Source organism: Bubalus kerabau, chromosome 21, assembly GCF_029407905.1.
Source record: "Bubalus kerabau isolate K-KA32 ecotype Philippines breed swamp buffalo chromosome 21, PCC_UOA_SB_1v2, whole genome shotgun sequence".
NCBI lineage: Eukaryota > Metazoa > Chordata > Mammalia > Artiodactyla > Bovidae > Bubalus > Bubalus kerabau.
In genome coordinates, this window is record NC_073644.1 from 6,926,628 (window position 1) to 6,942,500 (window position 15,873).

The 15,873-nt window shown below is 39.6% G+C and overlaps 1 protein-coding gene across 4 annotated transcripts in view; it reads right to left on the reverse strand.

Moving 5' to 3' along the window:
- Positions 1-15,873, reverse strand: part of ZNF407 (zinc finger protein 407) — a 384,300-nt gene that overhangs the window by 142,882 nt on the left and 225,545 nt on the right. For all 4 annotated transcript variants that reach the window (XM_055558909.1, XM_055558911.1, XM_055558910.1 and 1 more), the window contains exons 6-7: positions 13,498-13,581; positions 5,851-5,971 (exon numbers count right to left, since the gene is read on the reverse strand). In XM_055558909.1, coding sequence (XP_055414884.1) covers positions 5,851-5,971; positions 13,498-13,581 — 205 coding nt within the window. The remainder of the gene's footprint in view (positions 1-5,850; positions 5,972-13,497; positions 13,582-15,873) is intronic.

A 15,873-nucleotide genomic window follows, 5' to 3' on the forward strand; every position in this document is an offset into this window, starting at 1 on the left:
GGTATTATTATTCGGGGCAAACCCAAGTTTGACCCATCTACTGCTTCTCCTGCTACTGCCTATGAACCTGCACAGGAAGCCAGAGGAGAACTGGAACCCTTGGGGAGTCCCCCACAGGGAGTGGTGATCCCTGCAGAGAACGTCCTCCAGCCAGGATGCTACGAAGGGCACAACAATGATCCATCGTGCATGAGGCCTTAGCGCCTTCATACTTGGTGAAGCATAATATACGTGAAATGTTAAAAGGTTTTTTTTTACAAAAATTTTCTAGGACACACACACATATTTCAAATGGTTGTGACAGACACTAAATTCTACCCAGTCCAGTCACATGTGTAAAAACAGCAAATTTTATCATAAGAAACATTAAAGAAAGTATTTAGAAGAGTAATAAAAGAGATGTTAGGGGATATCACAGAAAGCACATTTCTTGTTGAGACTCCACTACTTGGGTCAAAGGTTACATCAAACATTCTTAGCCTGCTCTCATCCAAAAGAAATGAAAACTTTTCTTGAGATCAAAACCTAATGTATTAATGATGCTATGGAAGTACATCAGCCAAGGGTAAGTAAGCCATCAAGTAAGGAAATGAATCAAAGTGTATGTCCAAGTTTAGCAAAGAAAGAGGGGTAAATTGTTAATATGGGGCAGGAATTATAAATTTTATTCCTCAGCTCTATGATATGTCATATTTCTAACTGAAATTATAATTTCAAATAATAATAAAAATAATGAATAAAATACAAAAGTAGAACAGTAAAAAGCTTTTTACAGTGTGTAACACTGCAAGTATTAAGGCATACAGTTGAGAAAAAATCTGTCTTAGGAAACAATGAACGTGTTCCAAGATCAATAACAGAGACATAGTAAGTAAATGATCAAACTGGTGGAGTCTGGCCTCAACTTGGTTTTCTTTAATTTACTAAATGACATTCAAAGTATAATATAAGATAATCCTTCATATTTTTAGTACTGCAGATAATATTTTGTTACATTTTATGACTTATCAGTGGTTTATGCATTTATGGTTAATATGCATTTACTGTATTTTCTCCATAAATCTTAAAAAATGGAAGCCAATGAGAAGGTGAGTTTCATGTAAAATAAAAGCCCAATTATGGCCAACACAGTGCAAGTCATCTAATCTCATGTGAAGCCAGCATCATCAGTGAAACAGAGTATAGCTCAATATTAATAAACTCCATGGGGAAATAAGGATTTACATTATTAGAAAGGGTACTTAGTACAACATATTAGAGTTTTTTCTATTTCTCTCATTAATATAGAAGTGACAGTTAATATATAACAAAAATATAGAAAAATGTTAGATTGTTTCCAAGTTAATGTATAAAAAAATCTAAAGAATTTCCTGTATAAATAATATGGTAGAACAATGCTATGAGTCTAAATTTACCCTTCAAAATTTTAATGAATACTAATTAATGGTTCAAAAGTTTTGAAGCAATGATGGAATATACTGATCTGTAATGGATTAGAATTTTGGATATTTCAGACAGTAAACGCTTAAGAAAAGGGTACATGTTTATATCTAAACAGAATGAGATGTCATTGCCTAAATTAATAATGCAAACTTGAAAAATAGCCCCAGGTTCAAAAGACCAATTATAAAATTCTTTTGTAAACAAATCTATATTCACATTTTTCATGAATAATTATAACTACTAGTATTTCTCCACTAATGTTCAATTTATAAAATGAAAAAATATATTTTCTAATGAAATTCAAATAATACTTTCATTTCTAATGATGGCAACTTACCTGCAAATAAGCACTAATAATGACAATGATAGAAATACTCTACAGGAATAACTTTTATCTATGTATACTAAGCAGAAAAAAATCTAAACATAAAAAAGTATTTAAATATTTCAAGCAACAAAATATTATGAAAAGGCAGTGATAAGACAAATATGACCATATCTTCTCAGGAAATATGTGATCATCTTATATATATTTTTATTCTATAGAAATCACACATACTCCAATTTATTTACCTTGTGAAAGGAGATACTTTCTTTGTTGTTGTGAGGTAGACCTGGTAAGCAGTTTGTTCTTCCTATGCTGTGTAGTTAAAACAGTCTTCATGAAGTTAACCATATGCTCATTTAGAAATCTTATTTTCATCAGTAAGAAAACAAAAAGATCTGCTGAAAATTCAGCCTAGATTTCATTCACAGTCCCAAACTTTAAGAGTATTCAAATATTTGGAAGTTTTTTTTTTTATTCCTGGTCAAGTTAACTGGTCTTCGTCTATTTAGTGAAAGTAAATCTCACCATGTATACACAGAAGATAAAACTGTCATATGAACAGAAACTGTTGAAATTATTTACTTTCAATAACATTCAATTTAAAAGGTTTAAATGAAGACAAAATCACCATTTTATCAAGCACTTACAGCATTTCGAAGGAAATTTGAGAGTGATCACTAGATATAAATGCCCTGAGTATTAATTCACAGGACAGTAACAACAGTCTTAGAATATACCAGCTCCTCTTCTCGCTGGGCTCAAAGAGGTATGGAAAGAATGGGATCCAGTTGGCTCAAACGCACTGCTCAGTGGAAGTGATGCTGTTTCAAGGAGGTAACTCAAGTAGGGGGACAAGTAGTACAGCCTCAGCCTTGGCAAAAGTATAACATGACTTCACACCAAGAAAGCCTAACATACTTAGAAATATGTTTCTGCATACAGAGATCCAACCAAAACACAGTACCAATCAGCAAAACAAAATTCACACCCCCATCTGGGTACCAACAGCCTGAAATCATACTTCTACAAATTTCCTCCAAAAAAGTCACATACTATGCACAAAGATTTAGGTTAAAGTACTTTTGGAGCAAAAATCTTAAAATTGCATAACTGTCTAAAAATTTAATAAAGTTATTATTGTTATCAATCTAACTTGAGGCCATGCAAGTATTGAAATTATATTGAAGGAAAGATGAAGGAAAGAGCAGTTTTAAGACCAGGTCTTTTGAAAGTTTAAGGTATTTCAGCCATTACCTAATGATTGACTTTTTTTAACTTGAAATACTGTTAAAAAAAAAGAAATCCATCATGGCAAGTATTATAAATAAATTTGAACACACTAACAACCTTCAGGGCACTGAAACTCTTGCATTACCTCACTGAACAGTACCTTGAAATGGTCAAGTCGAGTAAAGCCTACAGCCACCTGAAGTCCCAACCTGAGATAAGAGTGAAAACAAGGGCTCTGGATAAGTGACCTCAGTCTGTTCCTACCATACATCAGCAGCGCTTCTGTAAACTGGTACTCAACCCACGTGTCTTTCACAACCGAGTAAGAAGCTGAACGACCTCAGGTGAGCCCTGAGCCTCACGGAGCAGTTCCTGACTACCCAGCCCTGCTGAGTGCTCTCTCCAAAGTCACAAACAGGACATGGAGCTTACTGCAACGGTAAGCAATAACTGCTCCCACTGGAAAACTTGCTGCTATCACGAGTCTTCTACGATGTTTGTCAGTGCTATAGTAAGCGACTACGACAGAGTGCAGCTCTGAAATCTGTAACGAGTAGATACCACTTTTATCTATTTAATACATGTGTAAGATCGTGTCTAAAGTAACAGTTCTGCACCTTGAAAATTATAGTTTGAAACCACAGTTATACAGGATAAATGAAATAAGGTGGTTATACAATTTAAGTGTGAAAATTAAAATTGATCATGAAAGAAACTAAAAAAAAAAAGATTCAAAATTTAGGCATAATGTACAGACTGAAAGAATAAAATCCTAACAGCTAAAAGTGATAATCATCAACTCAATGGACATGAGTTTGACAAACTCTGGGAGATAGTGAAGGACAAGAAAGCCTGGCGTGCTGCAGTGCACAGGGATACAAAGAGTGGGACACAACTTAGAGGCTGAACAAGAGTTATAATTAAGGGAAATTTTATATAAATTTGTAATTGCTTCCATGTTTTGTAGGAAAGGCAACTACAACATAACCTCTTTAATAAAATAAAATAGCATGTAATACAGTGTGATTTTTAAAGAATTCATATTATCAGAGTCTTAGAATTTCTATGCCTATCTCTAACTGGATCACCATTTTACCAAATTTCAAAGATATTACCAATTTAGTGTTAGGCATAAAACAGAACTGACAAAAAGGTGAAGGAATAAATAATTGGTGAATGAAATATATCTGTAATATCTCTGTACTATTAGATGACCTTTGACATAAAAACGCAATAATGAGGCTAATAATAGGGATTGTGGCATTTATTTACTGAATGCACAGTCTACATCTGCAGCAATAACAAAAATCTATGTTTTTACAAAGTCTGCAGGTTAAGGTGGAGATTCCAATACATCACAGGGCAGGCTGCACTTAAGAACTGCCCTCAGTGCTTCCACATTTCCATGCACAATGGGTGCATGAGACCTTCAGCCCCACGTCTGGCTGATGGAGGCCCTAGGAAAAGGGCCCTCGGCTGAGTGCACACGCCATGGTGTCTCACAGGCCACAGTGAGCTCGGAGCACACTCATGGGCTCCCTGCATAGTGTGATCCAGTCTCAACCCACATGCCCATTGCACTATCATGCCCTGGCTGCACGGAGCTTGTCAGAGAGTAAAAGGGTCACCCCCAACTCCCACCTCTGCGCACCTGTGCCCTGCAGCCTCCGTGAAGTCACTCTGCAACCTGGCAGAGGACAGCCACTGGGGCCTCCGTGAGCAGATGGAGCACTCATCTCCACCAACACGCTCTCGGCATGGGAATGCCACACTGTGCTGAACCACCCGCATCCGTGTAGAACACTCGTGTGTCTGAAAGTTACATCTTCTAAGCCATGGCTGAAAGACTCTCTACTCTAGCAGGACTGAGCTTGCTCCTTCTCTATGCACTCCCCTGGCCTTTTTAAGTGACACCAAACTCTACAAGTATTTACAAAACATTACAAGACGCCCATTATTCTACAATATCCTTAAAGGCAGAAAACATCTCTTACATTATCTTCACTGTCTAAATGAGTGCCTCACTTAGAGTAGCTGAGATGCCATGGGTGTTGAATAATTGATTAATTGGATGGTTCCTTACTTTGAGCAAAGAAAGAAAATCACTTGAATGTCAGGTGCACCAATGGATTAGAAAACCAAAATGTAAGATTACAAAAAATGTAAAGAGAACTTTACACTTTTAAAGAGTCACCAAAATTAGGTGGTGTAATAAACTCCAACAAAGGTCCGTCTAGTCAAGGCTATGGTTTTTCCAGTGGTCATGTATGGATGTGAGAGTTGGACTGGGAAGAAAGCTGAGCACCGAAGAATTGATGCTTTTGAACTGTGGTGTTGGAGAAGACTCTTGAGAGTCCCTTGGACTGCAAGGAGATCCAACCAGTCCATTCTGAAGGGGATCAGCCCTGGGATTTCTTTGGAAGGTATGATGCTAAAGCTGAAACTCCAGTACTTTGGCCACCTCATGCGAAGAGTTGACTCATTGGAAAAGACTCTGATGCTGGGAGGGATTGGGGGCAGGAGGAGAAGGGGAGACAGAGGATGAGATGGCTGGATGGCATCACCGACTTGATGCTCGTGAGTTTGAGTGAACTCCAGGAGTTGGTGATGGACAGGGAGGCCTGGCGTGCTGCAATTCATGGGGTTGCAAAGAGTCGTACACGATTGAGTGACTGAACTGAACTGAACTGAATAAACTCCCAACCTAATATGCGAATCATGTTTAAATAGTTGTAGATCACGCTCACCAAAAAAAAAAAAAAAAAAAATTTAATTGATGGTGAATTTATAGGATTTTCACCCACCATGATGACCCACTTGATTACGCCTGCTTCACAATGAGTCGTTACCTGTAATCGCACCAGGGGCATCTATAGGGCTTCTCTCCTGTGTGTACCCGCTTGTGCCGTGTCAGGTGAGACTGGGTCGTGGAAGCAAAGTTACACTCGTCACATTTGAAAGGTTTTTCTCCTGTAATAAACCAAGAAGGGTTATACGTTCCAATTACAAAAATTGGAAATGAAGAGCTTAATCTGTTATTAACAATTAAAAAGACATTTTTTCCATGAAATTTTAAGATCACACATATGTAGGATTTTTGAACATTTATTTGTAGAGTGAGAACCATTACTTTTTATTTCTCTATTAGAACAGAAGCAAGATACTGATCATGTATTCAAACATAACTTACACAAACCGTAATCTAAATTGCCTAATCTAAACAGAAACACAAAGCAAAGCACTCATCCATATAAAAATATAAATATCTGGTTTCACACTGGAATTTTGAATCCTTTAACACACTATGTTAGATTAGAATCATTACAAAACTTTTAGTGAGCTTAACACCACAGAAAAATATGTAACAAAAATATACTTTGAATACACAGTGTAAAACTTAACTAAAATCTTGAAATTAAATAAGAAGAAAAAACAAAACCAAGCTACAAATTGACACCAATTTTAAAACTTTTAGAAGTAAAGAGAAATTACAATTCACTAAGTTGAGTAAAAGGTAAAGAGGCCTCAAAGAAACACTTGACATAATATTTAACAGCACCATAAACTTCACCTTCCCTGTATAGACACACCAGTGTGTGGGTGCTAAGTCATTCAGTCGTGTCCGACTCTTCTGTGACCTCATGGACTGCAGCCCTCTAGGTTCCTCTGTCCATGGGATTTCCCAGACAAGAATACTGGAGTGGGTTTCCATTTCCTCCTCCAGGGGATCAACCCAGGGATCGAACCCTTGTCTCCTGGGTCTCATGCATTGGCAGGTGTATTCTTAACCACTGAGCGGCCACAGAAGCCCTTAGACACACCAGCTTCATCTGCAGACACAGTTCAGCCCCGGGGTGGTTCAAAGGCCTGCTCAGGACGTATGCCTCTCTGATTGATACCTTTTTCTCCACACACACAAACTCAAAGAAGTCAGGTCTGATCAGTTTTTATAATTTCACTAGCTATACTGGCTGGTGAGTACCTGAGATGGGGTGATTTCATTTTCATTAGTGTAAATTTAAACTTAAAAACTGATACTGAATTCACTTGTTTAAAAAATGTTTTAAGTCTGGAACAGCTTGGGAAAGAGAATCTACTTTTCAATATGTGAATTTTATCATAACTTAAACAGAGATTCTGAAAGAGATGGGAATACCAGACCACCTGATCTGCCTCTTGAGAAACCTATATGCAGGTCAGGAAGCAACAGTTAGAACTGGACATGGAACAACAGACTGGTTCCAAACAGGAAAAGGCTGTATATTGTCACCCTGCTTATTTAACTTCTATACAGAGTACATCATGAGAAACGCTGGGCTGGAAGAAGCACAAGCTGGAATCAAGACTGACAGGAGAAATATCAATAACCTCAGAAATGCAGATGACACCACCCTTAAGGCAGAAAGTGAAGAGGAACTAAAAAGCCTCTTGATGAAAGTGAAAGTGGAGAGTGAAAAAACTGGCTTAAAGCTCAACATTCAGAAAACAAAGATCATGTCATCTGGTCCCATCACTTCATGGGAAATAGATGGGGAAACAGTGGAAACAGTGTCAGACTTTATTTTTGGGGGCTCCAAAATCACTGCAGATGGTGACTGCAGCCATGAAATTAAAAGATGCTTACTCCTTGGAAGAAAAGTTATGACAAACCTAGACAGCATATTGAAAAGCAGAGACATTACTTTGCCAACAAAGGTCCATCTAGTCAAGGCTATGGTTTTTCCAGTGGTCATGTATGGATGTGAGAGTTGGACTGTGAAGAAAGCTGAGCGCCGAAGAATTGATGCTTTTGAACTGTGGTGCTGGAGAAGACTCTTGAGAGTCCCTTGGACTGCAAGGAGATCCAGCCAGTCCATTTTGAAGGAGATCCACCCTGGGTGTTCTTTGGAAGGAATGATGCTAAAGCTGAAACTTCAGTACTTTGGCCACCTCATGTGAAGAGTTGACTCATTGGAAAAGACTCTGATGCTGGGAGGGATTGGGGGCAGGAGGAGAAGGAGACGACAGAGGATGAGATGGCTGGATGGCATCACTGACTCGATGGACATGAATCTGAGTGAACTCTGGGAGTTGGTGATGGACAGGGAGGCCTGGCGTGCTGCAATTCATGGGGTCACAAAGAGTCGGACACGACTGAGCAACTGAACTGAACTGTACTGAAACAGAGATAATGATTTTAGACAAAATATTGGCCTCTGTCTTGAAATGTACTGCTGCTGCTGCTAAATCACTTCAGTCATGTCCGACTCTGTGTGACCCCATAGACGGCAGCCCACCAGGCTCCCCCGTCCCTGGGATTCTCCAGGCAAGAACATTGGAGTGGGTTGCCATTTCCTTCTCAAATGCATGAAGTGAAAAGTGAAGTCGCTCAGTTGTGTCCGACTCTTCGCGACCCCATGGACTGCAGCCTACCAAGCTCCTCCGTCCATGGGATTTTCCAGGCAAGAGTACTGGAGTGGAGTGCCATTGCCTTCTCCGATTGAAATGTGCTAAAAGTGCAAAATACACATAAAATTTCAAACTTCTAGGGGGTGGCGGAGGGGGGTAGTGGCACAGGGGAGATAAAATAGGTAAGAACATTATATTGACTTCATGTTGAAGTGATAATTATTTGCATATATTTGTTGGATTATCCATTTATAAACTATAATTTCACCTCTTATTTTTCCCTAGGCAACTTAGAAGATGTGTGGCGCTCACATTACACACACTAGAGGAGCCTCACCAGCTTCCCCAGAATCACAGCTGTAACATTCACAGGTGCTCGTATCAACTGACGTCTTTTCCTAAGAAACTTTACACATAGGATGGATTAATTTTACATATGTTCAATACTTCACTTATTTCTCATGTTTTCATTAATAGTTTTGTAACTATACCAGCATATAGAAAATAAGCGATGAAAGAGCTTGGTTTACAATTACTCTGCATCTATTCAGCCAGCCAACAGCTCTACGTCTGCCTGAAAATCAGAGTGTTTAGAAATACAGCCTACACTCTCCTGTTTGTATGGCCCTGTCCACAGCTGTGGAATATTTAGTGAATGCATACACACTTCATCTGACGGTGTTTTGTCTGTCACTGCAGCCCAGGGCAGCAGTTAGAAGAGACAAAAGGACTTCAATCCCAATTCAGGTTTTTTCATATTTCACTCCCTACCTGGTAACCCCTGAGCAAGACCAGGAGGATAAGACACCAAACACAGAGACAATAGTGAGGATAAAAGTAGTTAAGACACAGGTCAGATACTTGGCAGGGTGGCCAATAACCGGTGCTTTCATCATTATTGGGTTTTTCTGGTGGCTCAGACAGTAAAGAATCTGCCTGCAGTGCAGGAGACCCAGGTTTGATCCCTCAGTTGGGAAGATCCTGTGGAGTAGGAAATGGCAACCCACAGCAGCAATCTTGCCTGGAGAATTCCATGGACAGAAGAGCCTGGTGGGCTACAGTCCATGGGGTCACGAAGAGTCAGACACAATTGAGCAACTAACACTACACTTCTAGGTCTGTCATAGCTTTCTTTCTAAGGAGCAAACATCTCTTAATTTCAAGGCTGCAGTCACTGTCTGCAGTGATTTTGGAGCACAAGAAAATAAAATCTGTCACTGTTTCCACTTTTTCCCCATCTATTTGCCATGAAGTGATGGGACAAGATGCCATGATTTTAGCTTTTTGGAAGTTGAGTTTTAAGCCAACTTTTTCACTCTCCTCTTTCATCCTTATCAAGAGGCTCTTCAGTTTCTCTTCACTTTTTACCATTAGGGTGATGTCATCTGCATATCTGAGGTTGTGGATATTTTTCCTGGCAATCTTGATTGCAGCTTGTGATTTTTCCAGCCCAGCATTTTTCATGATGTATTTTGCATATAAGTTAAATAAACAGAGTGACAATGTACAGCCTTGTCATACTCCCTTTGCAACTTTGAAACACTCCCTTATTCCATGTCTAGTTCTAACAGTTGCTTCTTGACCTGCATACAGATTTTTCAGGAGATAGGTAAGGTGGTCTGGTATTCCCATCTCTTTAAGAATTTTCCACAATTTGTTGAGATCCACACAGTCAAACTTCTGCATAGTTAATGAAGCAGAAGTAGATATTTTTCTTAACTGTAATAATTTGAAGTTTGTATGAAACTGGCATTGTATTGCAATAAACTGTGTCTTTATATTTAACTTTACAACAAAACAGATTAAACTATGTATTAGAAACCTTGAATAATCTATAAGCCGGAAGAGAAAAAATATAATAATCTCAAAATAAACTACATAAAATACCAAGCTTCAGCCAGTAAAGGAAGGAAAACTTGAGCATGTCTGGGCTCTTGACAGGAGAAGAACTCTGTGTCCATTTACACAGATTACAGTTTGCTCAATCTATACGTAACAGTTAATCTATAACTCACTGATTCTATTACATGTTCAATACTATTATTGGAATATGCCCATCAGCATCTTTTTCTTATCCAGAAATAATCATTTCTTCTGCAAATTTCAGGTAATTTCTTCAAGAAAATATACTTCGGAAATATAGAAGTTAGTCTCAATATACAGCTAAATAAATAAGTAAATCAAACTCAATTTCCAGATTGTAAAATTTAAAGAAAATTGTACAAATTTTAAACAAGTATTTCCATTTGGTAATATCTGTGAATTGCATGAAATGAGACAGGTGCACTGATTAACAAAAAGTTTCTGATGGACTTGTCAAACTAATTAGGTGCACCCGTAACCATCCCTCTGCATTCTCTGTCGTTCTAAAGCCAGAAGGATCAATAAACCTATGTGTGAGATATTAACTACCTGAATGATGCTATCTGTGAGTCCACAGGGCTCCCTGCACAGGTCCTGCTGGTGTAACTTCCTTGCTGCCTGGTTCCCTAACCTGAGAGTTCACGGTAGTTTAGATACTGTCACTTTTCCTCCTTTCCTGGACGAGCAGTAATCCTGGGCACGATAACCACCAAGGAACAGTCTGCATCTGAGGCTCTGGGGGCAGAGAGTAAAAGGACAGCGGCACCAGAGCGGCTGCGGACAGACAGCGGTGCCCTTCATGCCATCCATCTGTCAGACAGGCCGGCCCTTCCCCTGGAAGTTCGCCCTGCATTCCTTTGGGCTGCTGCTGCTGCTAAGTCGCTTCAGTCGTGTCCAACTCTGTGTGACCCCACAGACAGCAGCCCACTAGGCTCCTCTGTCCCTGGGATTCTCCAGGCAAGAACACTGGAGTGGGTTGCCATTTCCTTTTCCAATGCATGAAAATGAAAAGTGAAAGTGAAATCACTCAGTCGTGCCCGACTCTTAGCAACCCCATGGACTGCAGCCCACCAGGCTCCTCCGTCCATGGGATTTTCCAGGCAAGAGTACTGGAGTGGGTCGCCGTTGCCTTCTCCTTCCTTTGGGCAGGCTGGTGGTTATTAAGCCGGCCAAGACTCTTCAACTACACGTGAGAATCTGCTCCTGTGCCCTTGAATCAAGGGCCTCTGACAGGTGATAAAAGTAAATCTCGGAATGGAAGATGCTTTGTGTCGGCCCCCTGGACAGCCTGTATTGCAGTGGGAGTTATTTATGCCATTGGGAATGCTTTTGATGCCTACCCCTTTCCAAGCTGATTGTAATTTGGGTGGGTACTCTGTGCTAAAAAGGTAAACCATGTCAAGGAGGACCACATCAGAAAACCACAGATTTCAAATGAACCAAACAAATCTGGCCTTGGAAAAAAGAAAAAAAAGTTGTGTGTTGCTTACATATTATAAATCCAGTGTAAAAGCTGAGGGCCTAGACTGAGTTGTAGTAAGCTGTCTGGCTGAAGCAAAGAGTCTTAAGAACTGACTTTGGTATTAAAGAATCATGTTTGATTTGTGCCACAGAGGCAGATAAATGCCAAAAAGACAGATGCCTCTGTCTGCGAGACATTGTCCTATATGGTATAAAGTTAATAGCAAAGTAATAAGGAGCCTCTGGACCTGACATAAAATATAAAGTTGTGCCTGCTCGATGCAGGTTCATGATCGATCACCTGTAAATGCCTGTGATCACAGCCTCACCAGCCCCCCTGCGGGGGAAGAGGCGGCGCGGCCATGCTGGTAACGGGCACACAGGGGGTCCACGACCCCCAGGGCCATGCCAGGGCGAGACCATCGGCACGGCAACAGCTCAGGCATCAAAAAATTCAAAACATTAAGAATCAGAAAACCCCACATGAACACACTGTACCATAAACATTCTCGACTTCTCCCAAATAGTAGCCAAGGGTGATTGCCATCCATTGGGCTCTTCGCCATCTCTTACACTGAATCTCTAAATCACTGGGTTCAAAAAAATGTGATCATACCTCGTGACTGTAAACTTAAAACAGAATTTTCTGTTTACAAAGGTTGAGTTTTCACCATTATGTTAACATTGGACATTTTTCAACTCAAAAATATCCCTTATCCCATATAGAAATTTGAAACATACAAACTTACTATTTAAAAGGAATGGCTAGCATTAATTTTCATTGATCTTATAGATAGCATAATGGGCATTAAAGTGCCTGTAGCTGACTGTTATATATAACATAACAAGAATCAAAATGAACCATAAACTATGTATTTCATGTATTTTAATTTTATGCCATTTTGAGCATAACTACCAAACTCCACCATTCTCACAGTACCCAGTAAAAATCTAATGCTAAGTTAATTCTATTACTGTATGATTTATCATCTAAACTAGAATACTTGTGAGAGTAAAAAGTGGTTTGACTAATAGTTATGAGGGACCTCACCAAAACCCAGCACTGTCCCAGGCACATATAATTCAGAAGCTACTTGTAAGATGTATTACAGCATACCAGTAGGTAATCAACTTTAATAAATGTTTACAACTCCTCATCTTTATGTGTTCTTAACCAAAAGGATTTTGTTGAATCACTGAAAATGATTATGGAGGGAAAAAAAAATGATTCTCTTCAATGTCCTTATCTATTTAAGTTGCCTCTTCACTGCTTTCCATTCTTAATTGCAAAAATATCTGAAAAGGACAGACCTACAACCACATGTGCTTGTTCCAACTGGCAGAGGGACTGCTGGCTACAAGGTCAGGTAGTTAGGGAGGCTGAGACACAGGTGGGAAGGCAGGGCTCTAGGTGAGCAGGAGAGAAGCACCTAAGAGGTAGGGTGAGCAGGAACATAGACAGAAGAGACTGACTGAGAGGAGGCAAGCGAGAGAGGAAGGCGGGTGCCCCGGCCTCACAGAGCCCCCACAGAGAAGCGTCTGGGATACCCTCAGACACTCTTCCCTCCTGTTTAACCTGAATTGACAGAGGACACCTGATCCCCCAAACGTGCAGTAGGCCCACTTCACAGATATATAAAGGCAGATGAATTAAAATCTTATTCAAACAGAATTTTCCGTAGACCCTCAAGTACACAGATTTACAAAAATTGGGAACACAGGCCACGGGGGGCCGGGAACGAATGCTGGGCCCGCAGGCCACGGGGCAGGGCGGTCGCACTGACCTGTGTGCTGCCTGCGATGCTTGGTGAGGGCGTGCCGGGTCCCGCCCGCAAAGCCACAGAGGTCACACAGGAACGACTTCTCGCCTGTTGCAACAATAAACAGATGAGGGACTGCGGAGGTCACAGATCATTAAAACATATCTATCAAGGCTTTCAGGGTTACTAATTCCTCCAATCAAATGTTTCCATGTAAATATGTCAAATGGGAATGAAATTACCACTGCGGTTTATTGACTGTGATAAAATCTGAAAAGCACCACTGAACATAATTACATACTTGTCAGACCCATAAAAATTAGCTTTATTATCAATGGAATGGTTTTGTACAACTTCATTTCTGGTAGATGTCTTCCAGATGGGGCTGCTTTATGCACTTGAACAGTTTTTATGCATATCCTGATTTTTTACAATTCCCATACATCTGGCCTTTCTGGGCTGACTAAAGATTGCTTGGAATGGTTAATATACAGTATACATGATTCTGCTTAAATAAAACATATTGAATTTTCTAACAGCTGAAGTAGATTGAATTGGTTTTACCTGATCCTGAGTCTTCTTTAATAACTTCCTGCTTAACAATATGAATTAAATGATTTCTCCAAATATACTGAAGATCCCAAGGAACAGTAAAATCTGCATTACTCAATACCAATGGCAGTTCAGTGCCATTATGTTTCTCGAACTTTCGTGGCATTAAAGAGAAAGGAAGTCTGGGATTGCTAAAGAAATTGTATTAAAACTCCTATCATTATCTTTAATGATAACTCTTGACTGGAAAACTATTCAACAATTAGAGACACATTTGGTGGACTTCATATTAGTTTAAAATGTATACAAACTCATTTTTAAACCATTTTACACAAGCTAACATTCTGCCCTGCAGTTTATAAACTCAACCTCTCTCTCTCTCTTCTACAGCATATTCGAGCAATAAGTGCTGGCACCTAGGCAGTCCAGCCCAGAAGCCTCACAAAGAGAAAAGGAGAAGAAAAATGCTAACCTTGGAAAGAGAGGGTCAGTAAAATTAGAAAATACATTTTGCAAATAAAACAAATCATTTCATCTACTTCACTCATTCGGATATTTAATGCAACAAGTCTTTCAGGGTTTGTGCCCATGTCAGCCTGCTTTGTTCTAAAGCATTTAGGTGTCTCACAACAGAAATCTAGCTAAGGTGTTTTGGAAATGGTAATTGCCTTTTGAAGGTCAGAAAAAATAGTAAATACAGGAAGGCAGAGTAACTTCCGTAATCAAAAAGAGATATCCCTTTACCTAAGAGCAATGCTAGCTTCTCTAAATAAACATGTATTAATAGAGTTTTAACCAAATAATGTTTAATCTTGTTTCCGAATGGTAAGTTAACATACTCATTGTTACCGTTTATACATTAAAGCTGAATTTAAGCCCTTTCCCTATCTTTACTTCCCTATTTTGAGGTTAAGTTTATTTCTTGGCATCATGATATCAATATAGAAAAAAAGAATAGAGAAGATGGGCTGTGAAGAATAAAGTTTAATTACAATCATTCAATTAATTATTTAATCAATTTGAAATATAAATCTTTCTAACTAGCTATATTATCAATTAAATAACACTGAAAGTAGACTTTTTTTTTAATCCCCAAAGATAATTTGCTCGTTAATATTAACATACTACTCTTCATTGAGGCAAAATTGTTCTCTACAATGTATTCATCACCACAGCTTTGTGGGCATTAACCCTTTGTGAGTGTGCAGAAATGTGTGCACTGTGATCCACACACACACATGCAAGATCAGCACATCTGGTGGTGTGTGGCCAAGAAAAGGCTAGTGCTGCACAACCCAGCCAGAAAATCCCTAACGAGGAAAGAGCACCCTTATTATTTCTGGATTTGAGAAGACTACGCTTCCTCTCTCTTGTTTATGAACTTCTTTGCAAACTACATCTTTCTTATACGATATAAACACTAACAAATGCTCATGAAATGTATGTTTTTTACAGTTGTATGTGCTGCATGTATGCTGCTGCTGCTAAGTCGCTTCAGTCATGTCCGACTCTGTGAGACCCCATATACGGCAGCCCACCAGGCTCCCCCGTCCCTGGGAGTCTCCAGGCAAGAACACTGGAGTGGGTTGCCATTTCCTTCTCCAATGCATGAAAGTGAAAAGTGAAAGTGAAGTCGCTCAGTCATGTCCGACCCTCAGCGACCCCATGGACTGCAGCCTTCCAGGCTCCTCCGTCCATGGGATTTTCCAGGCAAGAGTACAGGAGTGGGGTGCCATTGCCTTCTCCATGCTGCATGTGTATGTTGTATTTCCTTCCCTATTTTAAGACATGTATAGGCACAAAGACAGAATTATCAATTTTCCATGCAATTTGGTTCTAGATACATTA